This window comes from Pagrus pagrus (assembly GCF_965226575.1).
Source record: "Pagrus pagrus genome assembly, chromosome: 12".
NCBI lineage: Eukaryota > Metazoa > Chordata > Actinopteri > Spariformes > Sparidae > Pagrus > Pagrus pagrus.
Window position 1 is genome coordinate 6,061,832 of NC_140196.1, and position 27,535 is coordinate 6,089,366.

At 41.8% G+C, this 27,535-nt stretch overlaps 1 protein-coding gene and 1 long non-coding RNA gene across 7 annotated transcripts in view; one reads left to right on the top strand and one right to left on the bottom strand.

Annotated features, from left to right (window-relative positions):
• The window catches only part of dnah9l (dynein, axonemal, heavy polypeptide 9 like), a 34,551-nt gene extending 27,073 nt beyond the window's left edge, over positions 1-7,478 (bottom strand). Inside the window, exons 1-19 of the mRNA XM_084368033.1 lie at positions 7,294-7,478; positions 6,624-6,723; positions 6,072-6,283; positions 5,732-5,965; positions 5,330-5,497; positions 4,682-4,798; positions 4,364-4,501; positions 4,077-4,201; positions 3,561-3,756; positions 2,890-2,994; positions 2,546-2,737; positions 1,952-2,152; positions 1,493-1,828; positions 1,325-1,402; positions 1,177-1,232; positions 922-1,042; positions 627-796; positions 221-443; positions 19-135 (exon numbers count right to left, since the gene is read on the bottom strand). Of these exons, the coding sequence (XP_084224159.1) occupies positions 19-135; positions 221-443; positions 627-796; positions 922-1,042; positions 1,177-1,232; positions 1,325-1,402; positions 1,493-1,828; positions 1,952-2,152; positions 2,546-2,737; positions 2,890-2,994; positions 3,561-3,756; positions 4,077-4,201; positions 4,364-4,501; positions 4,682-4,798; positions 5,330-5,497; positions 5,732-5,965; positions 6,072-6,283; positions 6,624-6,723; positions 7,294-7,386 (2,982 nt within the window). The 5' untranslated portion in view covers positions 7,387-7,478. The remainder of the gene's footprint in view (positions 1-18; positions 136-220; positions 444-626; positions 797-921; positions 1,043-1,176; positions 1,233-1,324; positions 1,403-1,492; positions 1,829-1,951; positions 2,153-2,545; positions 2,738-2,889; positions 2,995-3,560; positions 3,757-4,076; positions 4,202-4,363; positions 4,502-4,681; positions 4,799-5,329; positions 5,498-5,731; positions 5,966-6,071; positions 6,284-6,623; positions 6,724-7,293) is intronic.
• Positions 7,479-8,166: 688 nt separating this feature from the next.
• LOC311265914 overlaps positions 8,167-27,535 on the top strand; it is a 67,626-nt gene continuing 48,257 nt past the window's right edge. For 4 of the 6 annotated variants that reach the window (XR_014623642.1, XR_014623643.1, XR_014623644.1 and 1 more), the window contains exons 1-2: positions 8,508-9,772; positions 9,892-10,074. This is a non-coding gene — a long non-coding RNA (uncharacterized lncRNA). Of the gene's footprint in view, positions 8,240-8,483; positions 9,773-9,891; positions 10,075-27,535 lie in introns of those variants that run through there. The other 2 variants (XR_014623640.1, XR_014623641.1) reach the window with 2 other exon arrangements.

A 27,535-nucleotide genomic window follows, 5' to 3' on the forward strand; every position in this document is an offset into this window, starting at 1 on the left:
ACTCACACACGACCTCACCTCAAACCGGACACATTTTCTGCGTATAACTGAAACTTCATTTGATTGTAGTGGCGCCACTTCATGTTTAACTGTGAATGCAATTTTCCTCAGACTCTTCCACTTCTCTGGCAGCTCCTGTGTTACGTGGGAAAGTGAACAATGTAACGCAATCATAAATGTACATATCATGAAATGTGTTTATCTGTGCATTAGTACACACTTCTAGCTGCGTGTAGACGCTCTCAGGCAGCTGTTGTCCGTAGGTCTTGAGGAGTTCAGCAGTTGACATGAGAGGTTTGAAGTGCTGGTCAGTGCTGATCTGTCTGTCTCGAATGGCCATGAGGTGCCCCATGATGTCCACCAGGCCCGCGTAGTCGCCATCTGACACCTTTTTAGAAAGGCCGTGGGCTGTGTCCTGGACAAAGGAGGATAATTCTCTCACGCTGTGGGACAGAGAGGAAGGAGAGTGATGTTCAGTTTCAGTGTGAAGACGAGTGACACAGGAAAACGTTTTCTTAAATTGTTCCAATATTTAGTTAATATTTATCTGTTTTTGTAGTTTGTTTATATTTAGTGATAATCATAGAGTATATCTGTGTCTGTGCTGGTGCACGTGTGTGTCTAACCTTTGGTTCACGTGGTTCAGAAGGTGCTCCTTGAACATCCAGCTCCATCTCTTGATGACATTCATCAGCGTGTGTTTGAAGGGTCTGACATCCAGCTGTAGCCAGCCACAAAACACCCGCCGGTCCTCCATCTTGCTCACTCGCACATATAGAGACTCGAACAGGTTGATCTGGAATGAAGGATCATACAGTGATTCAGATATATGAGCCACAGTGAATAAGACCAGAGAATATGGTTGCACTGACCAGCTCCACAAATACACTAAATTATGTTCAAGTCAGTTGTAAAACACACCTGTTCTTTGAAGTTGTCTAAAGTGGGTGGGTTCTTTTTCAGCTCATAGTCAGCATACAGCTCGGCTTCCTCTGTACTTAGGACGTGACCGTAAAGCAGGAACTGCCTCATGAATTCAGACCTGTGAAACATGAGAAAAGAAGCTATTTGCTTAAAGTGTTTTTTTTTTTTTTTTCATTTTTCAGGTGATTCGAACAAAATTATGTACAAGGACCTCCATCAGTGTTTTTCAGTAAAAAAGCAATTTGATCGAACCTGTCATCAGTCCAGAGATAGCGGTAGCTGGCAAATGATCCCTGATATTCTCTAACCTGAAAATCAACACAATTAGTTCAACACAACTGCAAGTGCTTACACACATCATAAATGAGCCTCCATTTGTGGACAGGAAACAAACACATACCTTAGCAATAGCTGCTCGTGCCCGTGAGCGTATTACATGGCACATCTCTGACAAATCCTCCATTTCATTTATGTCACACTGCAGAATGAAGAAACAACATAGCATATGACAAGGCTGTGAGTGTGTACGTTAACCCTGTATAAACCTGGACTCTAATCTGTACAGCACCTGATAGTTATCCAGCTGTTTATGCTCTGCCACTCTGGGAATGAAGGACGCCATGTTGGTGATGTTGGCCACCATCTTATCGACGATATCATTAAAGTTACCGCTGTGGCTGAAGTCCAGCGGGGGATCGAATGTCATCTCATTGCCGTTGAGTACCAGCTGAACCTCAAACAGGGGCGTAATACGCTGGGCAGCGTCTGTGTTGTCCATGAGGTACTGCAGGGAGCAGCGCACCGCACTGGAGAAGCCTGTCAGGATCATGCGGTCCACATAGTCTGTGTAGGCCCTCCACTCGCTGCTGTCCAGGTCTGTAAGACCGAGCAGAGACTGGTTCTCCTGTAGTAAAGTGGAAAAGTGATGCATTAGAGGCAGTTAAGAAGGGAAAGAAACACCAAATGATCATATTATATATTCATAGATTTGAGAATGCAGCTTCAAGAGTAAGGTGAGTGAATGTACCTGTAGCAGTTTGTGTATTTGCTCTCCTGTACTGCTGATGAGAGTGTGCTGTTTGGATACACTCTCCTCAATGTCTGAGAAGATGAGGAGAGTCGAAACACAGCTCTTTCTGGTAATGAAGGCACGGTGGCTGAATTTGCCCATAAGGGCCTGAATGGCCTCCACATTAGCTTTACTCTTCTGGACACGACTGGAAATGCTCTGGCGGGAGCAAAAGAGAGAAACTGTTACATCCAGTAATTACATCCCCTTTGGCTGACAGCTGCATGTCGCATTTTGTTTCAGAAGTGTTTGCAATAATTGAGGGAAGCTGGCTTTGAAAACATGAGGAGAACGCCAGGTTTCATGCTAAATTGGCAGGCAACAGTTTCACAGCAGATTTGAAAGTGCCATTGAACAAACTCTAAAATAAACCATAACTGCAATTAACTTTTATTCATGTTTCAGCACTTAAGGCAGTTGAGACGGCAGGTTCTCTTTAAATATAGCAGAATATGAATAAATGTCAACACGAGGACTAAAAATACTCACTCACAAGCTTTACCTGAGACCTTTAGTTTGTCAAAAGATTTCTTTAATAATAAGCTTCAGTACCTTGACCAGGTCTCTTGTGCTCTGAATGTAGTCCCACAGCTCGTCCTGAACCCAGGTAAGCTCATGGAGAGCCGGATCCAGCTGTCGTCTTGTCCCATCCATCTCATCTTTCACCAACCCCAGCTCTACAGCCAGGATGGTGCTGTGGAGCTGATTGTACCACTGGGTCACCAAGGCCAGCGTCTGTGTGTACTACAGGATACAATGCAGCACTGACTCTGATTGTTCTTCTTTTTTTTTTTACATATTTCACAGGTAAAAACAACCATTTACCGCCACATTACTCACAAGTACAGCTGTCTGACACTATATCCAGTGCAGCACTTAGGAGTTTAGTTACCCACCATGTAGAGTCTGTCCCGTTTGGAGTAGAGATGGAGAGCTGCTTTAGGGATGTTTTCATTCTTCAACATGCCCAGATACTTAACCTCCCTTAGCACTGATGTCAGCTGAGGAGAGAGAGAAGAGAAAAATCACTTGATCCAAAGTCGAAGTTCATTGTTTTGTTTCCTTTTACCTTGACGGTAAAATGTGAATAGACAGGAGCTGCAGATTAAAGTGCAGACGTTATTAAGATTTATGAATAATTGAGTGGTCGATATAAGAAGGCCAACCTTGCCAAGTGATTCAAGTACCTTGAAAGAAAGTGCACATGCACATACACAGTACATCAGATAAGTTGTTTATCCTTGGATTATTGTGCCTGATTTCTACACTGCAGGCTATACATATTCATTCACTGCTGTACTTTCTCTTGTTTCTTCAATTATATGTAAATTATTGTATTTTGTGATTTTGTCTGTCTGTTTGCTGCTGATAAAAAATAGTTCCTCATATACCAGCATACCACTTTCTGGTTACAGAGAAAGAAATAGTAAATCTTTCATGAATTTAGTAGAGGATACATCAATATTGTATTGTAGTTTTCTGCACCAGTTCCACACCAGACAAAACCCTGTACACTTAAAACAATTAGATACAAATATTTGAGCTCTGACTAATACATTTTACTTACCGCAGGACTGAAGTTGACCTGGAACAGGCCCGTGTCAGTATCCAGCGTGAGCAGTGGTTCGTTGAGGTGGGTTTGACAGATTTGCTCCAGGCCCTCAGTCCACTCTGAGAACAGCTCCTCATCATGCTGGTGAAGAACCTCCAGAACATGCTCGCACTTTCGGAGGACATCGTCTGCTTCAGCACACCCCAGAGGCCTGGAAGGGAGAGAGGTAGTGAGGGAGGTAGACAGAAAAAAAGACCAAGTATAACTGAGATAGTGAGTGAGATATCTGTCTTCTCTACATGTTGACAAGTGAACTCTTCACGTGCAGTGTGTATGCTAGTGTTTTGAACTGATGATGACTGACTTGCATTGTTTGCAATATAGGGTGTGAGGTTTTGACAAGGAGGAAGAGTGCTTGGAATAAAACAGATACATCTCTGGTTACTTTCGTTACCATCACGAATCAGAGAAGACAGTTACAGTTACATGACATAATTCTGACTTCATGTGATGAATATAGTTGGTCCGTACATATATGCCAGCTGGCAGAGGTTGCTCCTGTTGGTGAGGATGCGAGTCCGAAGCTCCTGTGACCATTTCAGGTTGCCGGCCACTGATGGCATGTTCTTCCCCAGGACAGCACAGCCCGACCGCAGCTAAGACACACAGGCTGAATTAATTTGGCTTATGAGATGGATTTATACTTACACTAATGTGTAGGAAACGCTTAGCTAAGTGCATGAATTAAAATGCAATATGAGTCACAGCACTTGTTCTTTGAACTGGCTGTAGTCTGATTTCTGCTCAACCCCTCTTACCCCATCTCTGTGTTGATCAAGTATAAACTGACAGTAGTCTATTTCCTGGTTGAACATGGCCAACAACACGTTGTAGTTCGGAGAGAACAGCTGGTGGATCCTGGGCCTCTCAAGCAGGGTGCTGAAAATCTTCAACAACTAGACAACAACAACACAATTTTAGAAAAGTGTACATTTGAGACATTAAGAAAGTCTAAAATCCAAGTTCCAGTTCTGGTTTACTGCAACTGATCATCACCTTGTCCCTGAATTATCTGGAGTTATTTAAATAAATACTGTAATGGGATTGGTTAAGGGGTCAGGGTGTAACAGACGTACCTTAAAGGTTGACTTTAGGTTTTTAGAGTGCTGGAAGGCCAGATTGAGGACGGTTCCCAGCCTCTGGTCAAAATCTTTGTTCTGCTCCATGAAACGCCTGTAGTGACGCACAAAATCCTGGACACAAGATGGCATTAGACAGGAAATTATGGACATTTTCAGCCCCTTGCCTGATTAAAAAGCTTTGTGTCTACTTATTTTATTAGGCTATTTTCATTGCATTACATTTTCATTGCAGTACCTCTCTTAGCTGAATTGATCAGTATTGGTTAGTAAAAAACAAATTTGTGAAAAATATATTATAACACAGATTCATTTCTGATTGAGTTCCAGTTTTGATTGGCTAAGTCACACTGGAAGCTGTGGTGAAATAGCTGTAAAATATCTAGTAAATTAAATATTGATGCACTGACTAATAATGCCTGCTGTCACTGATTCTTGCGTGTCGCTTAGCAACTACTTTGCTTTGCTACTTTTCAATTATTGCACTGCTGAGCAGAAAAATAAAATGTAATTGTTATTTTTTATTATTCGGCTGTGCCTGTCAATGCCACTTAAAAAATGCTGTGAATCACGGCCCTTTGGGGCTTATTAATTACACAGCAGTGTGATATCAAAAAGAACTGCAACAATCTCACTGGGCCTCACATCGTTAGTATAGTCCAGGGGGTCATATTTGGTCTCTCTGAGGGCCCGCCAGCGGTCATGGAACTCCTCACTCATGCTGAAGACCATCTCACTGAGGATTTTCCCTCTGGATCCACCCAGTTCAACCTTCTCCAGTTTCAGAAAGTCCAGTGCTGTTGCAAAAAGTTCCTAGATGAGAGGAGGAAAACCACTGAGGGGTCAGGGAGACAATACACTTTCTGTGGTCATTTTGTTAAACAATGACAAGAAATCATTGGATAATGAAGCAAATATACATAAAAAATGAATACACAGCAGTTTACTTGATATAAATATGTTGAAGATAATGTCTTCTGTTCTTTTTTCTTTTTAGCAGTAACGGATGTGCACATTTTTAACACACACAGAGATGTGCTTGAGCACCTCAATCATAAGCAGCCTGTCCATGATGCTGTCTGAACGCTGGAACACAAGCGTGGCCGGAAAATCCCACAGCTTGATGGTCTCTGTGTGTCTGTAGTACTTTGGGATCCGCTGGCGGTAAGTATGAAACAACTGCTTGAAGGTGCGCAGAACTGAAATGGTTATCTGAACTCTCTCCACACCCTCCTCAAGCTCCATCTTAAACAGTTCTTCAGGGATAAGGTAGGCAAAGGCCTGGACACAGACACACAATCATCAAGAAGATCAGTTGTTGTAAGTTACTTAATTCATCTTATTCTGTCTTCCCTCTTACACACATACACAAAGATACATCATCCACCTTTTCAATAATCAGGTTGCAGAACTCTTGCAGGAGGACCACCATGCGTTTGGGGGTGCAGTAGTACTGGGAACGGCTCCAGATGAGACAGAGAGTGTGGAAAAGAGGAGGCAGAAGGGCGTCTACTGTTGAAAAACTTCTCTCTTCTAGGCTGCTGATCATTCTCCTCAGAGGGCGTAGATACAGATCTATGTCCTCCGCTTCCAGCACCGCTATCATGATCACATGCAGTACAGAAGAACTGATGGATGAGATGATCCTAATAGCTAACTTAACAGTATCTAAATGATACAGTGGTAAAAACAAATGCTGTGTTCTTACTGTAGATTGACAATTTAAACCATAAGTGGTAATGAATAAATTATTTGTATTCAGCCTGAAAATTCCTCCTGGATCCAGGAGACATTATTGTAATAACAGCTATATACTCTGAGTGTAAGACTAGTATATCTTCGGTAAAACTAAATGAGAAATCGGGCAGTGAGAGACTCGATGACATAATGAGGAAACTAATTAAGTAGCACTGATAAATGAAGAGTGATGCAGATCTACCCTCATTGACTTTGAGGCAGACCTCCTTGAAGGAGGAGTAATAACTGCTCTTGACACGTCTCAGGATCTCCATGATGCGGTCCACTTTGGGGCTCTGGATCTGAAAAGGTCATCATAGTAGGATGTACATTTAGTGGCCACATTATTAGGTACACCTGTACAATCTATTACAATTCAATACAACACTTCTGCCTTTAATTCTAGCTTTACAAAGTGTATAACGTTGACTTTTGTTGACATTGTTGGAAATGTATAATTCAAATTGTAAGTTAATTGCAGGTGTCATAGTTAAATGTAGTGCTGTATTGGACCACATTATACTGAGAGATGTTTCTAGCTTTAGTCCTCCCTGTTTACATACATACATGGTGAGAGAATGGTTGTTTTGGATTGTTTGTATACCTAATAAAGTGGACGAGTGTATATCACCTGAGCTGATGAGGAAAGATTGATAGAGACTCTGCTATGTAACGCATGTAGGCTCTGTTAACATGTAATTCATCTGCCCTTTCCAGATGTCGGCTAAAATCTGGTATTTGGGAATACCCTCTATGAATGGTCTATGAATTAAGAAAACAAACAAACTTTTGTTGGTACTTTGAGAACTGCAGTTTAAGTTACATTTTGACTGACTGCACCCCTGCTAACTTCCACAGAGCAAATGTCATACTTGTGATTGGATGCCCAGCAGGTTTTCCCTCTGAGTGGTCCAAAACTGTAGCTCCACGTTGGGGCCTGGGTGGTCTCCCCGGAGCAGCACCATACCAGAGTCTTTCTTCAGGACATTCCATATCTGTCCAGACCACTGAACTATCAGAGTTTCTATAGAGTATAACAAGCCACGGTCTAGTGGCCAACCAGTGGGGCTGAGGGAGACAGAGAGAAGGGCAATCAGTCTGGGTAAAAATGGCAACATAGGCTTTGGAAGATGAAAGTACAGAAGCAAACTACCAATAAGACAAAAATACGACACTAGAAAGTTGTGAATGCCATCACAATTAACTTATTAGACTTTTTTGTTTGTTTGGCACAACAAAAATCCACTGAAACAAGGCGTTAGGCGTTTGGGCATTAGCTTATGCTATTATTGATATTATAATTTATGCACTGACAAATAGTAGAATATATACTATGTACATTATATCTTACTCTCTATCAAATATTAACCAGTTTGTGCCTTTCTATAGGGTACATGTTACTTTCATAAAAGCTAGCTAGGCTACATGAACTCTGAAAAGTGAGTAAACAAAGATGGCGCCCGGAAATGGCAAAAGACCAGGGACTTCACATTAAAACCCGACTTTCTTTTTTACTTGAATCTCTTGTTTGTTGTGTGAAACTATTAAAATCGTATTTAATGTGAAGAGATGCAGTAAAATTAATGTAGATAAGTTAAACGGATAGTATAACGTTTCATTTTGAGATGCTTTTATGTCTTACTTGCATTTTATTTTGTTGCTGTCAAACAAGACAAGCAGGCAGTACGTCACTTCCGGCTATTGATTGAACTTGACGTCGGAAGTTTGTTAACGGCTTAAACTTGTTTCACTATGCAGGCCACGGGATATTATTGTTTCCAGCTGACCAAAAGGACTTTTAATGATTCTCGAAATGCGGTGAGTGTCGTTAAACAGCCTGTGTGGTTATTCCAAGAAGTTTTAACAGGAAAAAAAGACGACCATAAGCTAGCTAGGCTCTTCATTGTTAGCCAAACTTTAGCAGATTAAGCTAGCAATTAGTCGTGAACTGACCTGAGTGCAATGTCTTCAGGCCGTGCCCTCTCCACACACAGTGGCAGGGGCAGCAGTGTCCGTCCCTCAGCACGGCCTCTCAGGGTCACCACCCTGCTCCTCAGCTTCTCCAGGTGCCGGTGGATGTCATCAGACACCACCCGCGGCCAGTCCTCATGGTTCAGACCGTTAGACAGCACACACACCAGCACCTGTGCAGGTACACACAAGCTGTCAAATTAAGCTGGATACTGCATTAAAACCACACCAGATCATGCATTTCCTCCTTTGTTCTACCAGCAATAGTCTGAGTTGGAAAATCCCAAATCATCACACACATCACTAGCCCACCTCAGAGATGACAGTAGGTAGGTGCTCCATGGGATATCCAGGCACTTCTCCCAGCCGCAGTTGGTGTCTGAATCCTTGCCGGGCAATTCTCTTCACACCTCTCTTTAGCACACACAGCAGCTTGGTCTTCCATGGTGGGGACGTCTTCAGAGATTCAAAAACAGTAGGAATGCTTTCAACAGCATTGAAAGCCCCAGAAATAAGTAGTGACTTATTTCAAAAAACGTGTGTTAGATGGAGTGTACATAGCAAGCCCAGGATATTAAGATTTGTCGTGTAATAGAGCCAGACTCAGGATGTAGTTGTATGTGCTTGGCAGTGTTCTGCTTTTTTCTCTCAGGATGTGAATTTTGCTACAATCTTTATTTTTTTCTTTTATGAATTGTTTCTCAGTGCCACCCAGGAAAACCGATAATGAAATGTGCCTCAACAGCATCCACCCTATACCTGTGCACATCATCAATTCACCTTTACCTTAGGGATATCATGCAGGAATGTCAACATACGATGCATACAGAAAACAAGAGATGAACTACTACATTAAGTATTCACTCAAAGCTTTAACCATAATTAGGTTTGCTGAGAAAATTGATTTTAGCCTGGAGTGGAAAATGAAAACAAAAGGTAAACTCATTTATGAAAGCAGCAGAACTTTTTATAAACTCAATTCATGCTTTTCTGTATTTCCTACCTGAGCATCCCCTGCATGCAGTGTCCCTCCAGGCCCTGTGAAGAGCAGCAGTCTGTTGGTCCAGATGTGGTCCAGGAAATCCAGTATAATCTTCTGGTTCTCCTCTGCTCCAATGAAGCGGTTCCACTTATCCGTCTTCACTCGCAGCACGCAGAAGGCCTGCTCCCGAAGGAAGTCCACCCTTTCATCTGACAACACCACCCCAGTTTTGAGCGAGGGCTCCTGGGGGACACGCACACCTCCGGCGCCTCCACTGCCTAAACCTCCACTGTTACTGCTTGTGCTGGTGGCCTCAGCCATGAAGCCTCAGCTGGAAGAAATTAGGTTATGCTACTACTTGAAATTGGAAAAGAGAATCACATAGAGACAGATAAAAGGTACAAACTTACTTAATCCTTCCTGTCAAGATCAAAAGCTATAAAAGGACATATTCCCAATCATAACACAATACTCTCTTTCTACGGTCCCAACCTAATGTTTCTTCTCTCTTCTCCAGCTCGGAGGGCTGTCAGCTGGTAAAGTGATACACACCTTAATGGTCAACCTGTCACTGTGACAACACAGCATGGGCTGGCTTCATTATCCTGCATGGTGGATGCTGTTTGTGTATGACCTGCAACCCAATCCTGTAACCCGAGCCTTCAGAGGAGACCTAACTACAGTGACGCCTTCAGGACAGGTAGGGCTATTACAACTGTGATGCACTTGAAAGATTTTCCGTTTTATAGCAATATATGTGTCACACAGATAAATACTATAATTTCACCAATTGTATGTCTGTGTATTTGTGTCAGAGGGCAGAAAAACTGGATGCCATTTTTAATGTATTTGCTATAAACATGTAGAAACTGCTACTGAAGATGTCAAATTCATCCAAAGACAGTAAAATAGTTATTTTGTGTACCTTCTTCTACTTTAACCTATGTTCTGTGTGTCATCACCACATGGTGGCAGTGTGGTACAGTGTTTTTGAAAGCATCCTTCAACTGTAATCCAAAGTGACCCCAGCCATGACATCCTATTACACGTTTTATGCCATTTATATAAAAATATGGAAAAATGGGACATTTCTCTAACTGTGTTACTTAAAATACCACAGCAGTGATTACCCTTTTAGAGATCCTTCACTTTCTGCGTTTAACCTTAGTACACGAATGTAATCATATCCAAATTTAAAATGGGCTGACTGGAGAAGGCAGAGCTTCCCTGGGATGTTTGACATTTGAGTGTGTTGCTAACCTTATGGTCATACATTTGATACATACATAGGGTTATGCAATATCTAGAAACATACAGTAAGGATCCTCTCAGTAGAAGGCTTGTCAAAACTGAAGAACTGTAAAACGTTCTCATCTCTAGTATTCCTACAGTACAAAGTGTACAAATGTAGTTTAACCATTCCCTCTTTGCTTATGTAAAATGTCCTTGTTCATACAGCCGCTTCATTTTCTGTAATCACTTCCCTTTGGCTTAATGTCACGCCTTTGAACATTAGAAACAATGGATGGAAGTGATTTTTCACTTCACATGACATATATATGCTTATGAATGTATATGACCTTTGGCGGTGTGTGTCTTTTATTTTTAACATAAGTGTTGGGCATTCATCAGCAGCAAATATTTCCATTGTTCCACTAGCTATACCAGCCAATAATCCATGGCAGTCCTCCAAGGGAATTTGTCCTTTCTGAAATCTCTAATTCCATTCCTCATTCTGTTTGCATAAGTGAATGTGTGTGTGTGTGTGTGCTTGCATGAATGCTATTTGCCCACATTTATTGTGTGTGTGTGTGTGTCATGCAGCTTAAATACATGTCCTTTACATGATATGTAAGGATGCAATTTGTGTTGGTATTAATCCGTGTGTGTGTGTGTGTGTGTGTGTGTGTGTGTGTGTGTTTCTATTAATATATGGCTACAAAAGTGTGTGAGTAAATGTGTGCACTTGTGTGTGTGTATGCCTGTCCAGAGCTCGAGGCGAGTCAGGGTGTCCCTCGGGTGTCTCCACACACACTGTATCTAAGCCCATTTGAGCCTGCTGACAGCAGGAGCATGACTGCCCATCTCTCTGACCTCATGCCCAATGTCAGCTATGCTCTGCAGGGATGGAGGGATGGAGGCCAGAAAAAGAGATCTTAGGACAACTGGTGGGGGACAAGAAGAGCAGGAGAGAGAACCAATGGAGAGAAAAGGGCGAAAAAGAGAGGGTGTATGCCGGGGTGGAGAATGAGGAGGGGCAGCGAGCTTACAGAATACAAATGAGACAGAGAATAGAGTGATGAAGGAGCAGAGGAGCAACAGCAGAATAGAGATATGCTCTTGGCCGGCTATTGGTGATAAATATTCAAGAGTAGTTCTGAACAGAGTCATAGCTGAGTAATGTAAACAGGAGGAGTAAGAGGGCAAATGGAAAAATGTGTCCTCAGGCAATATTTAAAATCTCAGCTCTTCACTGTAAATGAAATACGACCTGTAAGAAGATGTACAGTAATATTCTGCTCCAATGTAGCACGGCAATGCACCGGCTAAACTCTTATTTAATCTCTTAGCAATGCAGTTTTAACCTGAAGCGTCTCCCTCATTTCTTTTCTCCTCCTCTGTTTCTCCTCCTCACGCTCTCTCCATTTGCCGTTGCCATGACTACGTGTTGCTTGACGATCAGACTGGCGCTCTTGAGTCCGGAGCTTCAGCCTGTCTCTCCTCTCAACTGCTCCTCCGCTCCTCTCCTCATCACCCTTTCCCTGTACCCAGTTAGGGGAGGAAAATTACATGTAGATGAGCTCGAGGTCTCCGTATCTTCCAACTGCACGCACGCACACACACACACACACACACACACACACACACACACACACACACACACACCATGACGGCCATCATCTCCTCAGGCGCCGGGTGTCTCGAACAAGTCCGCACTTTGGTACCACTCACCATGGCCTTTTTCATTTTGTCTTGTAGTCTCCAGGGAAAAACGACAGATTCATGTATTTCTGAAGCAGCTGGACTCAGGGGAGACAGGGAAATGGATGAAAAAGGAGGATAGAGCTGAGTGGGGGAAAAGAGCAACAAGAGAGAAAAATGTCATCAGGGAAAGAGAGAGAAATTGAGACAGTGACAAAGATGGCATACACACTGTCACAGGCACACACACACACACGTAATGATCATTTCAGAGCCTCCCTCCTGTTGCTGGCCGACTACCCATGAGACCCGACCATGGCTGGTGATTGCCATGTATGTGCTTGTGTGTGTGTGCCCAGATGGTGCTGACCAGCCGTCCCTTCCAGGGTAGATGAAGTAAATGGAGCGATTACAGTAATGACCGACACACACATCTGTCTCTTTCCTCTGCACGGCTGCCAGGTCTTTTGGACACACACATGCGCAAAAGCACTACTGGCAGGCATCTGCGGAGTGGGTTAGAGCAAACAAACCACGTTATAACGTGCGTGTTGTCTAATGCTAATGTGTTGTACAATTTTTGCAGTTTGTTATTTTATTGTAGGGAGTAAAAATGTGAAAATGTAAGCAGCTGGTTGATACCTCAGGCACCTTACAAAGAGTGTCACTTTGGATGAAATGTGACCCCTCTTGTCAAGGTGACTCTGCTTAATCCCTCTCAGTTTCTCAATCTAACCCCCCCTGTTACTATTCCTCTTTCTGCCTCTTCATCCCCTCTCCACTCTGCAACGGTCCTCTTCTCCCTTTCATCTCTACAATCTGACCCACTTCAAAATTGCCCCCTCTCCTGTCCTGCCATTTTTTCCTGTTTCTACCTCTTTGGTGTTTTACTCCAACCAGAGATGAGTCGAGAGAGGGGGACAATTCAGACGAGCCACCAGGGGCAGGAGATCTCTTTGTAGTTTGGAGAAAAGGCAGAGTGTCACCAGCAAGCTCTTCTTTATCAGACCTCTTCTTTGTTCCGCAAAGGTCTCCCTCCTCTGTCTGGACTCAGTGATATTTGAGAGGCAGGTCCGTGTACGCTGGAAGGGGTTAGAGAGCATGGCCAGTCTCCCAGATTGTGTGTGTTTGCCTGTTTAAGTTCTGAGCTTGCTCTCCTCTGAGTATATCGAGTGTGTTTGTACGTTCTAGTTGAGGGGACCCCGGCAACCTGTGTTCAGAAACGCTGAGTCCGTGCTGACCACTTCCAGGATGTTGTCCACTAAGTCAACACTTTGTGTAAGAGAACACCCTTATTTCACTGGCAAAGTACTGCAGTGTCCCCTCCAAAATCTGCAGATACAGTGTATTTTGTTAAAAAAAAAAAAAAAGGACAGCATTGTTCTGTGCTGTGGTAGACACAGGTAGTAGTCCCCTCTTACAGCATGTTCACCTGGGGGTGCTCTCAGGAGGCTCATTAAGCTTTGCTGAGACAAAGAGATCCACTGGAATAAAGTTATTTACAAAGCCTTGCTTGCAGTGTCAGGGGGAGGCTTCTTGTTGGTTTCCAGTTACACTTACGTCCTGTAGATGGGGCTGTTTCTCTTTCAGCCTCAAGAGTATGTCCCCTAGATGCTCTAAATCAAAATTTCTCCCCAGTCTTATCCTCTTGTTGCTTATGAATACCCATATAAGCTCTCGGGAGATGTGTATTATGTGTGCTCCTTGTCAATTGCTGAATTAGGCATAACTCCACTGTGGGCATATGTAAGCATATTACTATAGGTATTCACACAGATACCAGTACACACAAACCAGTAGGAGTGTGTTTGCCGATTCAGGCTCACACACACTGAGTGTTCCCTCGGTCTTTGACATTGAGAGAAAGTATTGTTTCTATTGATTTATCATCATCCCCTCACCTCGTAGATATTAAGAACATAAAACAATAAAAGAGAAGTGGAACACACCTGGGTAACCTCCGAGCAAATACAAATTACACACTCTCCAGTGGTGGGAAGCATCTTAAGAGCACTGAGAGCAGGAGAGATGATGGTGGAAAAGAGAAAGAGCGAGTGAGTGAAAATTTCCATATCTCATTTTGTTTCTGTAACTTTAAGAGAAGCGACAAAAGTAAAGCTCTTAAGCAGGGCTGTCTCATCTCAAAGACATTTACCTTCCTTTAGAAGCCCTCTCCATGATGTGATTAGATAAAGAGTAATACCATACTGTACCCTATATCTTTTTCACGCTCACTGGTTTAGCCAAATGAGGTGAAAGGAGCCAAACGTTTCCATGGTTCCATTAAAATATGTCCGAGAACAAAGCAGGGAATTAGACACACTGACACACTAACTGTGTCACCAGCCCCCCTTTCAAATGACTACACTGCTTTATCTGATTGGCTGCCACAGTTCTTGGCCATTACATGTGAGGACGTGCTAATGAAGGTAGACAGAGGGGAAATGATAGACTGAGGTTTCACTCTGGTGAATAAGATTGTAGGGCACAGAGTCTGATTGTCTGTCATTTTGGTGCCATTCATTCGCAATCACTGCAGTGGGCAGCCATTAGTTTAATGTTGCATATAGGTTAACTGTGGTGCTGTCCAATGTCCTTATTAGCAAGGAGACACTCGTTCCACTGGTGTTATTGTATGGAAAGAAGACAGCTTTGCACTGAAATGCTTTGGGAAACTCTGAGTAATTGTTGGCTGAGTGCAGAGTTTAGGCCACAGACAGGGTTGGCTGGTTAGGAGAACAGGGCTTCAAGATGCCCTCCCCACAGTTATCATGTGGTGTGTGTAGTCTACAGGACCACATGGACATGATAAAGGTGCTATCTGTGAGAAAAGTTGATTTTTGAGTCTCATGGCGGCCGATCCATCCTACATTCCCAAAGCGTCAGTTTTTGACGAGTTAACTTTTTGTGAAGGAATTTCCATCATTTGGGTCCAGACATTCATGGTCCCCAGAGGATGAATCCTAAAGACTATGGGTTTCAATTTCCCTCGTGTGACAACAGCAGATCAATCTTTTTCTGTTATCCGGTAAAATATCTTGATAACTATTGGAAGAACTGGCACAATATGCTTGCACAGACTTTCATAGAACCCAGAGGATAAATCCTCATGGCTTTGGTGATCCCTGGACATTTACTCGACAAATGCTGGATCAGATGCCATGACATTTGGGACATGTAGTATTGCCTCCTTCAGGATGTTTTGAAATAATTATATTTTTTTTATACTTTTGTGTTTGACCAAATACATTCCTATTTGCTTCAGCTGTACTTATATTTTATTTTATGTTAAACGCACAGTATGAGATTTCTGCTGCTGGGGGCTGTCAATCAAAAGAAAGACAACAAAAGACGCAGATCGTTACCTTCAGTGTAGTTATGGATTTCTCTTTGTTTAGCATTGTTCAACATTGTACACAACATATGTTACATATTATATCTTTAGTTATTAAATGTAAGCATGCTAACACCCAAAACTAAAATGATAGATGTGATAAAACATTGTGTCTGCCATACATGAGTGTTAACATTGTTTAAAGAGCATGTTAGCATGCTGACGTTAGCATGCACACCAGAGCACCGCTATGCCAAAGGTCAGCCTCTAGGCTCTTAGTCTTGTTTCATCAAAACATATTGAAAATCTCGCCTGGCTATCAAACTTGTAAAGTCTAAGAATACTAAAGTAGCTTTCTCAAAAAGATGGAAATTGAAATGATACATAAAAACACACGCACACACAAACAGACAAATGTCATTGATCAGGGTTAAGCTTTGATCTCTGTGTGAGAGCATGCCATAGCCGATCGATAACTTTAATTCGGCCTCAAGTGTGTGCTTGCACGATTCTGTCTCCCACGTCTCTCACTCCCTGACACTTTTTCAACCATACAAACACACAGACAAACACACAGAGTCATATTCTCCCTTTTCTCAAACCCTTGCACACAGAATTAAACACACACACATACACAGCAACCTGATTAGGTGAGCCACGGGGGTTAGGCCTAATGACAAACAAACTCAGCGTGTGCACAAACACCTCAGCTCCTCAGATGAAATATAGATTTTCCTCTCCCCCAAAAGCTGATGGGTATTAGGTGAAGGCATGTGTGTGTTTGTATGCTTTTGTGTGTGTGTGTGTGTGTGTGTGTGTGTACACGTAATCTTGTTCTCCAGATTGTTTTCTATGGAAAGAGGAGGCACAAGAGAAAAGCATGTAAGTGATTGGACACTGCTTTGTTACTGTTAAAGACCCTCTCTCCAGGGAAATAGTGGGTTAAATAACTGTGTTTTCTGCTGTGTGTGTGTGTGTGTGCGTGTGTGTGTGTGCGTGTGTGTGTGTGTGTGTGTGTATGTGTGTGTACAGTAGGTGTGTGTGTGTGTGTGTGTGCGCTGTCTGATAGATTAATAAGACTGCTATCTTATCCCAGGGGAAATGCATTGTTATTGTTTTTACTGATGTCAAGTCCTTCAGGATTACTCAGAAGGTGCCTAATGAGTGTGCGTGTGTGTGTGTGTATTTATTTTGTCATACTTTGTTATGAATGAATACACAGCTGGCTCATTGCATTCACGTAAAAACACACATATTGTAAATCAACATATTGGCATGTGCAAGTGTGAAAATTCTATATGAAGCATATCACATAAATCTGTTCACTAAAAATTAATAGAGGAAATCCTTCTTGGATCCAGCAGTGATTAAACAAAACCAGGTGCTCCTAATGCACGGGTAGACTGAATACTGGTCAAGAGAAAAATGAATCACTAATCAATATTTTTATATTAAGAGAGCACTTCTGTATGTGTAATGCAGTAGGTGTCTCTTGTAGTGCCAAGCCCACAAAGAATTGTCATCTGCAGTTTTCCTCAGCTCTACAAAATGTTTTAGTGTGATACAACAGGATGTCAACAGTAAAACAGTCATTTTAAAAGCTCCTCTTGTATTTTATGTCATTAAGCTTTTTTTTCCCCTTAATAATCAACCGCTCAGTTACAGGCTAAGGGGTGTTGGGCAGTCTGCTACCTGCCCAGGATCAAACAGAAGAAAAACAAAATTAGCGGCTAGCTAAAAAACCAAAACAAAGACGGGACAGCGGAACATTTAGCAGCTAACAACATGTTTCTCTCAGGAGAGGACGGAGACCAAAACAGAGCTATAAGGAGGGAGACTAATCAACCTGGTGGAAAGAAACATGACTCCAAATGAATGATAATGATTCTCCATGACTGCTGGATGTGTGGAGCCAATAAGCAGCTGTTCGCTAATACATTTACCATATTACTGTATAGGGTAATAACATGTTAATGTTGTGTGTACAGCATGCTTTACTGCCCCCAGTTGGCCCCAATCAGTTACTACAATTAAAAAAATATTTTATTGTTGGGGTATACAGTCTGATTAAAACAAGGTCCAAACAAGTTCAAAGCTTATCAACCACACACAGGTTCCTTTGGGTCAAACAATCAGAACGGATACAATAAACACAGATCTCAATCAAACACACAAGAGTTTGTGCAGCAATATCCTGCTGCCTTTATTGAAGAATACGGCATAGCTGTTTACTGGCATGCAGACAAACTGCTCAGTGAGGCTGAGGGTCAACAATGAAGCTCATACAAAAGAGCTTATGTTGTAATATTGAAGATAAGCTGTCTCTCTCCATAGTGTGTGTAATTCATCAAAAATATTGCTTTGAGTATGTAAAGTACAATATGATTTCCTTCTCAGTCAATGACTTTATGATGTCTTTCATGCTATTTCATCTCAGTTTGATGCTATCTAAAATTCATCAGTTAACATTTCAACTACCCAAATGATTATATCATCAAAACCAGAGTATTTTGCTAGCAAGAGGATTAAAATGACTCATAACTTTAATTACAATCCAATGTCGGCTTTACTTTCATGCCAGCAATCAATTTTAGTTCAATGTCACTTCTCCCTGACGGCGGGTATCTTTTTCTGGAATGAAACTCTTCAAACTGTTCCAAACCCTTCGATATCAGCGCTGTGAGGTGTGTAATGTCTTGTAAGCATGTGTGTAACTGTGCGCTTGTGTTTGAGCGTGCTCAGCTCACTGCAGGTTAAGCTAAGTGGCTGTCTGGCACAGGCATCTTTGATTATCTTTATTTATCCCTCCCACCCACTGTTTTTCCACTCAGTCGCTCGCTCAAACACACACCCCTCCTGCTAAAAAGCTAATCTTTCTGTGCTAATGAAAGGTATTGGGTTTCCTAACAGGCTTTTAAAGGAAGGTGATGGATTGAGGGGTAGATGGATGGTGGGAGGGGAGGAAGGGACACGAGGAGGGGAAGAAGTGAGAGGGAGGTGAGGTGTCAATAAGCACATCAACCTGATCCCTTTCAGTCTGTGGGATGTGCATATGCTGCTAATGTATGCAGTCATGCACGCAGCCACACAGCTTTAGTCCCTCATAAATCTCTGGGCAAAGCATAAAAGCAAGTCTTTTGGTGCCAATAAGCTGAGAGACAGATTGCGAGAGATGTCTCCACCTTGACCAGTGCTGTGATAAATGCCTGAGGGTGTGTATGCATGCACTCCAACGTATTACATCAGTCCGGAGCTGTAGGTCTGTGCAGATTGGTGCAGAACTATGGTTATTAAGTGTATTTTGTGTTGCTGAGGGGAATTCATTACGTGATATTTTCCATTTTCAACACATTTGCGGGAAAAAACATCTTCCTATGGAACAAACCCCCCTGACATCGAAATGTATTATTAATAAGTGATGTTCTGTGCACTGTTATTGATTGGATGCTGTACTTGAGACACATTTAAAGACGTGTGAGAATATTGTTAGTCTTTTATTATTTGTATTATTATTTAGATCTTGCCATCCAAAGTCTTCAAACGATCTCTCTTGATCTCTCTCTTACCTCCACATCGTTCATTCCTCCAGGTGGAACAGTCGTGGGGGGGTGTCTTGGGATCACCAGCCCCTGCTCGCTCCTGCTCTTTTCCCCTTTCTAATAAAGCTGATAATCATTTGTTTCCCAATCACATTAGCATGCCAGTAATGAGAGGGGTAAGTCAGCCATTAGAATATGATCCATAATTCATTGTTGACTCCCGTTCATTACCCCAAACTCACTCCGATGAATGTTTAATAAGTCTGTGTGTGTGTGGGTGCGTGCGTGTGCGTGCATGTGTGACTTTGCATCTCAGTTTATCATCTGGGGGTACAGAGCGGTGTCAGGCTACGATGGATTGTTTGTGCTGATGGAAATTTGCACGATGGACTCTGTAATCTGCCTTTTTCCATATGCGTTACGTAACTCATGAATGACGCAAGCAGCAACTTTAATTGGAAATATATGCAAGGGTGCATTACTGTGCATCTTATTAGGTGTGCGTGCATGTCTCCCTTACTCTCTCTGTTTTCTCACTCTCTGTCTGTCTCTCTTGTGAGTGAAGCAGACAGCTGTTATCAGTCGCTGACAGAATCCTCCCATCAACCCCCTCCTTCTCCTGTCAATCACAACACATTGTCACCAAGTTGCCATTTAAATAGCTCCTTTTCCCTGTGTTTACTCAAGAAATATGTGTGCGTGAGAAAATAATGTAGAAGCCCTGCCCTTGCTCCTCTCCTCTCCTCTCCTTTCCTCTCCTCTCCTCTCGTCTCCTCCACTGAAAAAGACAAACACTGCTGGTTGATTAATACGTGAGAATTCCCCGAACACCTTCATCAGGTTCCCTACACCGCAAAATTACTCCCTCAATAAATAAATAGTTGTTAAAACCAGCTGGAACATCATTAATGTCCGGCTTCGAGCCAGAGGAAAGTTGCTTCAAGTTGTGTGTGTTTACGTGCGAGTTTGTGTGTGTGTCTTTTGGCAACCTCCTAATGAGATGCCTGTGTTTCCCTCCATTAGTAGTTTATTAGATAGCATGGGTCGCTGAGGTTTGTAAAATACAGTAAGCTTAATTTAGCAGATTTGGCACTACGGGGGCATAGGGGACTTAAGGGAGTATCAAGGGCATCGACAACTGGCATAGCTTGGGAGGTAAATTAAAGTTGCCAGTAATAATAGGTGGGTTGTTGAGCACAGCCATCGTGCCCTTCAAGAAATCATTAAATTGCCTTGGAGGCACTGATGTCTATGAGTGTGAGTGGGATTTGAACCACCTGACAAATGCTACTTAATATTCTGCTGCTGCTTGAAAGGTGGTAATCATCTTATTTATTTATTTATTTTTTTATTCTCTACCGTGGTCAAAGATCACTTTAAGGTTCATATTCTGTGTAGGTGGTCTTTTATTCTGAACAATCAGTGGGGGCCACTGTTGGAAGTTTATAAACTATGTGGTTAAAAGATGTTGTGGGGGCACCTGTAAAAGCAACGCCTGGTACCAAGACCATGTAGAAGGCATTTTACTTCTTTCTTAAAACTGAAGACAAATTTTTGTCCAACGTAAAGAGTGGATTACACTGTGTGGTAGACCTCACCATGAGCTGAACATCAACAACAGCATTACCAAAGACGCCTACGTTTGTTCAAAGGTAGCATAACAATGTAAAGTCACATTATACTGATGCCACAATCTTCCCCTTACTCATTGCACTGTGTATTGTCATATTTTAAAGGTCATATTGATAACATTTTTAATGTTGACGTATCTTTTTAAAAATAATACATCCACGGTTTGTAGAAAGGGGCAGAATTAAAGTATTTATTTTACTTAAAAACATAAGAATCAATGATTTTTCGATGTTTGTCAGGTCCAAAATGATATTTTTTTTAAATCTCTGTGTAAGAATTCTGATGGTTGGATCCAGCTTCTATCAAGGTTATTGAGCCAATAGTCTATCGGCGTTAGTATCACCTTTAAGTTGGCTAATGTTTGCAAAACTCTAGCTAACTAGCTAATGTATCAATAGGAGGTACCCTAATGTTCATAAAAGTTAACATCGTGAATATATATGCTTACAAAGGTTTTAATGAACTGGGTAAAGGTTGAACCTCTATTGTGTTGTATTGTTCAGAGAAACACAGAAGCATCGTGTTTATTCACATTCCCTACTAAAAAAATCAGTTTTTATATGTGATGACCTATGCTTTACAGCTTTACAGTCTATATAAAAGATCATCCTAATGATCAGCACCACAGAAAGCCTTCTCAGTATCCTTCAGTGAGTATCAAAGAGAAAGTGTGAGAAGGGATTTTACAGAGAACAATTTATTGCTAATATTCTGTGGATGAGAGAAAGATACACTCAGTTTTCTTTGTTCTTTTGACCTCAGACAGACAGACACACACACACACACACACACACCCATATACAATCTAATTTATAGCTAGCTGGTAAGTGACAGATAGACCCATTTTCTCCACCGTTCATGTAACCTTTTCTGTCTGGGGCTATCAAAGGTCACGCCGTCGTGCCTGATTTACTGTAAGAGCACGGTGCTCTCTCTCTTTCTCTCTCTCTCTCTAAGCCCTCCCCTCCCTCAGCCCTTACATTAGTCTGTCTCTCTATCTTAAGCTTTTTTTAGACATGCACTGTATGTAATTCATAAATGCTCCGTCAATTTAATACCCTGGTGTCAAGTTTGACACGGACCCTGAGACATTTTTATGTAAAAGTCACTCAGTAGGCAGTATGTCTACTAAGAGCCTATTAACATTTCAGCATAACAACTGTATGTACGACATTTTTAACATGCTAGCAGCTTGGCTTTTCGATCAGTCAGTCCACTGCTTTGTTCCCGACTGTAGTATCACAACAACTATTTGACTGATTGTCAAAAAACTGTGTACATACATCCATGGTTCCCAGGATCAATCCTAATGACTTGTGATCCCTTGACTTTACCTCTAGTGCCACCACAAGTTTGACATTTGAACTTTGAATTGTCTAAACTGATATCTAAATAACTATTCAAAGGATTGCAACCAAATTTGGCAAAAACATTCATATGGTGATCTCTTAACTTTTCGTCTAGCACCTTCATCAGGTCAGAATTTTAATTGGTCCAATACTTTAATTTTTTGGTTTATTCCAATCAGCCTCAGCTATACTTTGTGTTTAGTTCTACCTAACATTAAATGTTATCATACTAACACACCGAACTAAGATAGTAAACATACTTGCTTAACATTAGCGTGTTGGCATTTTCATTATGAGCATGTTAGCACGCTGACAATAACGTTCAGCTCAAGCCCCCAAGAAGAGCAGCGAGTAGTACTATAACCCGGAAAGTCGACCTTTCTTGGCTTCATGTGCCACTGAGCAGCTTTCATAAGGAGGACAGGGATCCGAGTCTGACGCTGTATCCAGATTTCCCTTGTTGGATCTACAATGTAGCTCAAATCACAATCGTTTCTATGTATAGCCTTGCTAGCATGGCTGCTTACTCCTAGTCATGATGTGTGTATGAAAGCCTTGTATTGTAAATTCCATCAATCTTACAGAGTGCCGTACAAAAAAAAAAACTGGATAAAAAAAAACTGTTGTTAGTGTCAGATATTACTCTGAAACGACAGTCTCACTTGCCAGATGCCTAACAATGTACCAGCATTGTGGCTCTATCTGTAAAGGTCCTGAGATGTGTAAACCAAATCATCATGTTGTTTTCCAGCACACAGACTGTAACATGGTTTTTCTTTTTCTCAAACTCGCCCCACCTCTCACACTTCTTTCCCCTTACACATATTTGTCTTTTGTACTATTTCACCCTGTTCTCTCCCTTATTTCTTCTCTCTGACGTGTGCAGATCTTAGTTTTCGAACAAGGCCGGGACAGTGTACTTGACACTTAATTTGACAGGAAGAATGATGGGTATAGTGCTGCACACTGTGAAGAGCAGGGGAGAAACAGCCGAGGCAGAGAGAGGCAGGATTTCAAACGGAGCCCTTTTATCATTATAATAGTTGTGTTTGTGAAGTGTGAGATGGTTCCACGAATGCACCTGTGACACAAGAACACAACCGACACATCATTGTGGCGTTAATGAGCTGAAAAGTGGTGCAAAGCTTGTTCGCGCATAAAGCTTTACAATGCTTTTTGTCACACGTGATACCTGGATGTGAAGGCATAAAGGAGGGCAGCAGATTGGATAGAAAAAGAAGCACTTCGGGAAGACGTTTGTCTGGCTGAGGGAGAAACTGAATGGGAGTTATGTCTTCTTTTATTCTTCACAGATGTATGAAGCTGTTCAGGTGAGACTGTCGGGAAGGTAGAAATACTATGAAATAAAGAATTCATATCGGTGTCAATAAAGTGAAAGCTGAACAATGAGAACTACTCTGGTATCATGAAGCTGAGAAAGAGCGATGTCGGGGTGATGCTGTAGCTGCAACGATTCATTTATGAGTTGCCAAATATAAAATCGCCAACTATTTATACATGTATATTTTAAAATTGTCTTATTCCAGCTTCTAAAATGTGAATTTCTATTTATTATTTATTTATTTATTTTTACTCCTTTATGGCAGCAAACTGAATATATTTGAGTCGTGGACAAAACATTTGAGGATGTAATGTTGGGCTTTGGGAAACACGGATCGACCTATGTGTGGTATCGGCTTATGTGTTGTGCAATATGTGAAGATTCGTGTGTGTATATATATATATATATATATATATATATATATATATATATATACAGTATATACTTCAACAACAATGAAACAAAGACCCACTGGCATCAGCCAGAAAAATCCAGCATCACTCAGGCTCTAGAATCGAGTTGTGGTTTTATTAGATTGAAATTCATTTTGCTATTGACAAAGCTATAAGAGTATATCTGTTTTAAGTGACCAGCAGAACTGAGAGAAATCTCATCTCGTGCTGATGGAGAGCTGTTTGCTCTCTGGGAGAATGGCGAGAAGTTAGATGGAATAAATTTAGCATTACTCATCCTTTGATGCCGTCGTCTCTCCATCTCTCGGTTGCGTCGCCTCCTCTGATGTCATGCTTCTTTGCATCTCATCTGCATCCATTCATGTCCCATTTGTCTCTTTTGACTCCTCTCTCAGGTTCGCAGGCGTCTTGTGTCCTTGGATTTTCTTCTTTATTACCTCATTGCATCATATTTTCCCCTCTCACTCCCTCATCCATGTGTGCTTCCTCTCCTGTGTGAGATTGTTATTGCAGATCTGTCAATATTCACAAGGCGTGGCCGCGGCCCTGGAGCTTTAATCTCTGTAATAAACTCTCTGCTTCATTCTCTCCTGTAATGTTTGCTTGTTCATCAGAGGAAAATGTCGTTTTCTTTATTTTGTATACGCGTCAGCAGTGTCACATTAAGCCTCTTTCCAGAGCTTTATTGGGTCACTTAGCATATTGATTCATTAGTTGATTATTTACACACCAAGTCTGCCACTTTTGTTTATAGCTATAACGTGTAGGCAGTTTCCTCCGTGGCTTCGTCGGGCACCGTTGGTGTATGTGTGTGGGCGGGCATGCTGTAGTGGGACTTTGTATATAGCTGTTAGGAGCTAAGTGCTTAGGAGCTAAGTTCATCATGCTGTGTGGTGTTACGAGGGAACAATAAGAGAGTGTTACACTCTCTTGTTAAGCCTTCCTGGGAACAAACAAAAGCAACAATAGAGCACTTGTTGAGTCTTTTCCTCCCTCAAATCTCCACACTTTTCTGCACATTTCCTGTTTTTGTTTCTTAGGATATGGAAGCACTTAGTGTTTTATGAGAGCATGTCCGTGCCAACATGTCTGTGATTGTTCGTCATGTGTGCATGTACAGATGCGCTGGATTTAACTCCTGTTGTTCATTAAAAACGAACGCATGTGACATTTATAAAGAGCTCAACTACTTAACAAGCAGCTATACCCAGACCTTCTCTCTCTCTCTCTCTCTCTCTCTCTCTCTCTCGCTCTCTCTCTCTCTCTCTCTCTCTCTCTCACTCTCCAATGAATTATTATCCCTTATAGGCTGAAGTAAGTCTGTGAAAAGGCAATATTGCGGAAACACTATATTACACCATTTAGACTTGATACATTTACACCTAATCTATGAGACTGTTTAATGTGAGACCTGTCTCATAAATAACTATCAATACTTCTGTTCGTTGAAATTATTATTGCGCTGAGTGTTTGAGTGTTGAGTGTTTCTCGTCAGCAGGCTACCTTTGCCAAAGCAATCCACGAGGCAGAAAAGGACAATCTGTCACTCCACTTTGCAGGCCGGTCTCTTGAGAGTTCATGAAATGAGCACGATGTCCTCAAATGCAAATGTGTACTTCATGCACAAAAACACATTTGTGCCCTCCTTGAAAGTTTTACAGGAAGGAGACCTATCTATATACAGGTTAAAGTTTGACATTGTAAGTAAGGTTGTGGTGTTGAAATAATTGGTGGTCACAAACATTCACCTTCAGCTGTTATTTTAAACTTAAGCCAAGAAGTTTTCCCACTCTGGTCGATGTTTAAATGTTGTGTTGTCCCTGTTTAACGACAATGAAAACCCTTCACAACCCTTGCCAATATAGTTTTAGATGGCTTACCATAATGACAGTTTTGGCTGGTGCTGTCATAGTTTGGGCTACAGTGTGCTTCAGACAAAGTGCTTGTTAGATTGTCTGACACCGGCTCCCATGGCACCTTCTCGACGTCAGAGCTGGGCTGCTTCAGATGACAATCTGACATGCCCATTTCATGCAGCAATTGTCCATGTCTGTGGGGGTGGAAAAGCAGGCAGGATTTAAACCAATCTTCAAAGCTTTCTTACTGTCGCACAACTACTGTCTCTATAAAGGATCCAACACCATGATTTCACCAAGGAGAGACTGCCCAAAGAAGAGTGAGTCCCTACTTTTTTTTGTACAATTGATCACATTGAGATGACAAAGACCAACGAACGGTCCACCCAAAAATTATTTTACAAATTGTAGGTTGTAAGGCCCAGTCCTAATCTAGTTATTTTGGCTATGACTGCAGCTGCACACTGCAGATCAGCTTCTTCATCGTAATTTACAACAAATGCAATGAAACTCTTCAGTATTTCCATTTTCTGCTACTCAATACTTCCACTCCACGAAATGTATTTGATAACTTTAGTTACTAGTTACTTTGCAGATTTGCATTATTCAGTGCAAACTTAACCGATCAGATATTGTTGTGGGCGGGACATTGCGTGCGACCACATACTGGTGACTACAGATAGAGAAAGGCAGCTGCATCAGAGCCCAAGTTGTGCATTTTAAATACATTTATTTTATCTGCAATTGGAAACAAAAAACAGACACTGATAATAACTTTTGATAATGGAAACGCAAAAGTAACCATTCTAATGTGTACGAACTGAACTGTACTGGACTGGCTTGATTACACTAATATCTAAACGAATGAACTCCTTGAGTTAGACTGTACGGTATTTCTCTTGTTTTGTGATGGTGCAGCTCATCATTTCTTATTTTGTTGCAGACTCAGTTGCTGCTACTGTGGCTATAAAATCGATAGTTTTTGAACAAATATAAAGGTCTCCAGAGGAGTTGTGTCACCTTAAGGCTTCATGTTGTAGGAGAGTGACTTATTCATTATTTTGTATCATCTTTTTCTTTCTCTATTGTTTTCAAATGGGCTCGTCGCCAATAGAACCTGTGTATGTGTTTTTTAAACACATTAATGGCAGTCTGGCACATGTCACATCACCTATTATAGCTCAAAGTACAGGCCTGAGAGTTCAACTTCAGAATGGAGGTATTAATTATCAGGTTAAATGTTGTCCTTGTGTCTGAGCAGCAGCACAATACAAACAGAGATGTGTCCCAAAAAAGCCTGAGGTGACTTCACCCTCTCCATCTCACATTCACACTGTTGCTTCAAGGTTAATCTTTATGTCAAGATCTCTCTGTTTGTCTCTGCCTTTCTATTTTCCTCTCCGGCGCTCTCACTCTCCCTCCTCTCCCCTGTCTCTCTGTTCCAGCCTCAGATCAATGAGCTGGATGACTATCGTAAATCTTAATGGTCATGGTGTGTGTGACAAAGTTTAGATGTTTGTGTGTGTGCATGTATGTATGTGTGTGTTTGTGTGTGTATGTGTGTGTGTGTTTCCAGTGCAGGTGAAGTATTGCTCACTCAGCACTGTCCTGCCCCTTGGGCACCACCACACGCCTGCCTGCCTGCCTCCTGTCCAGCCACAATCAATTTCACAGTCCCGAACACACACACACACACACACACACACACACACACACACACGCACACATACTGTACCTTCACAGACATTTTACAGAAATCTTTAAATCTTTTTAA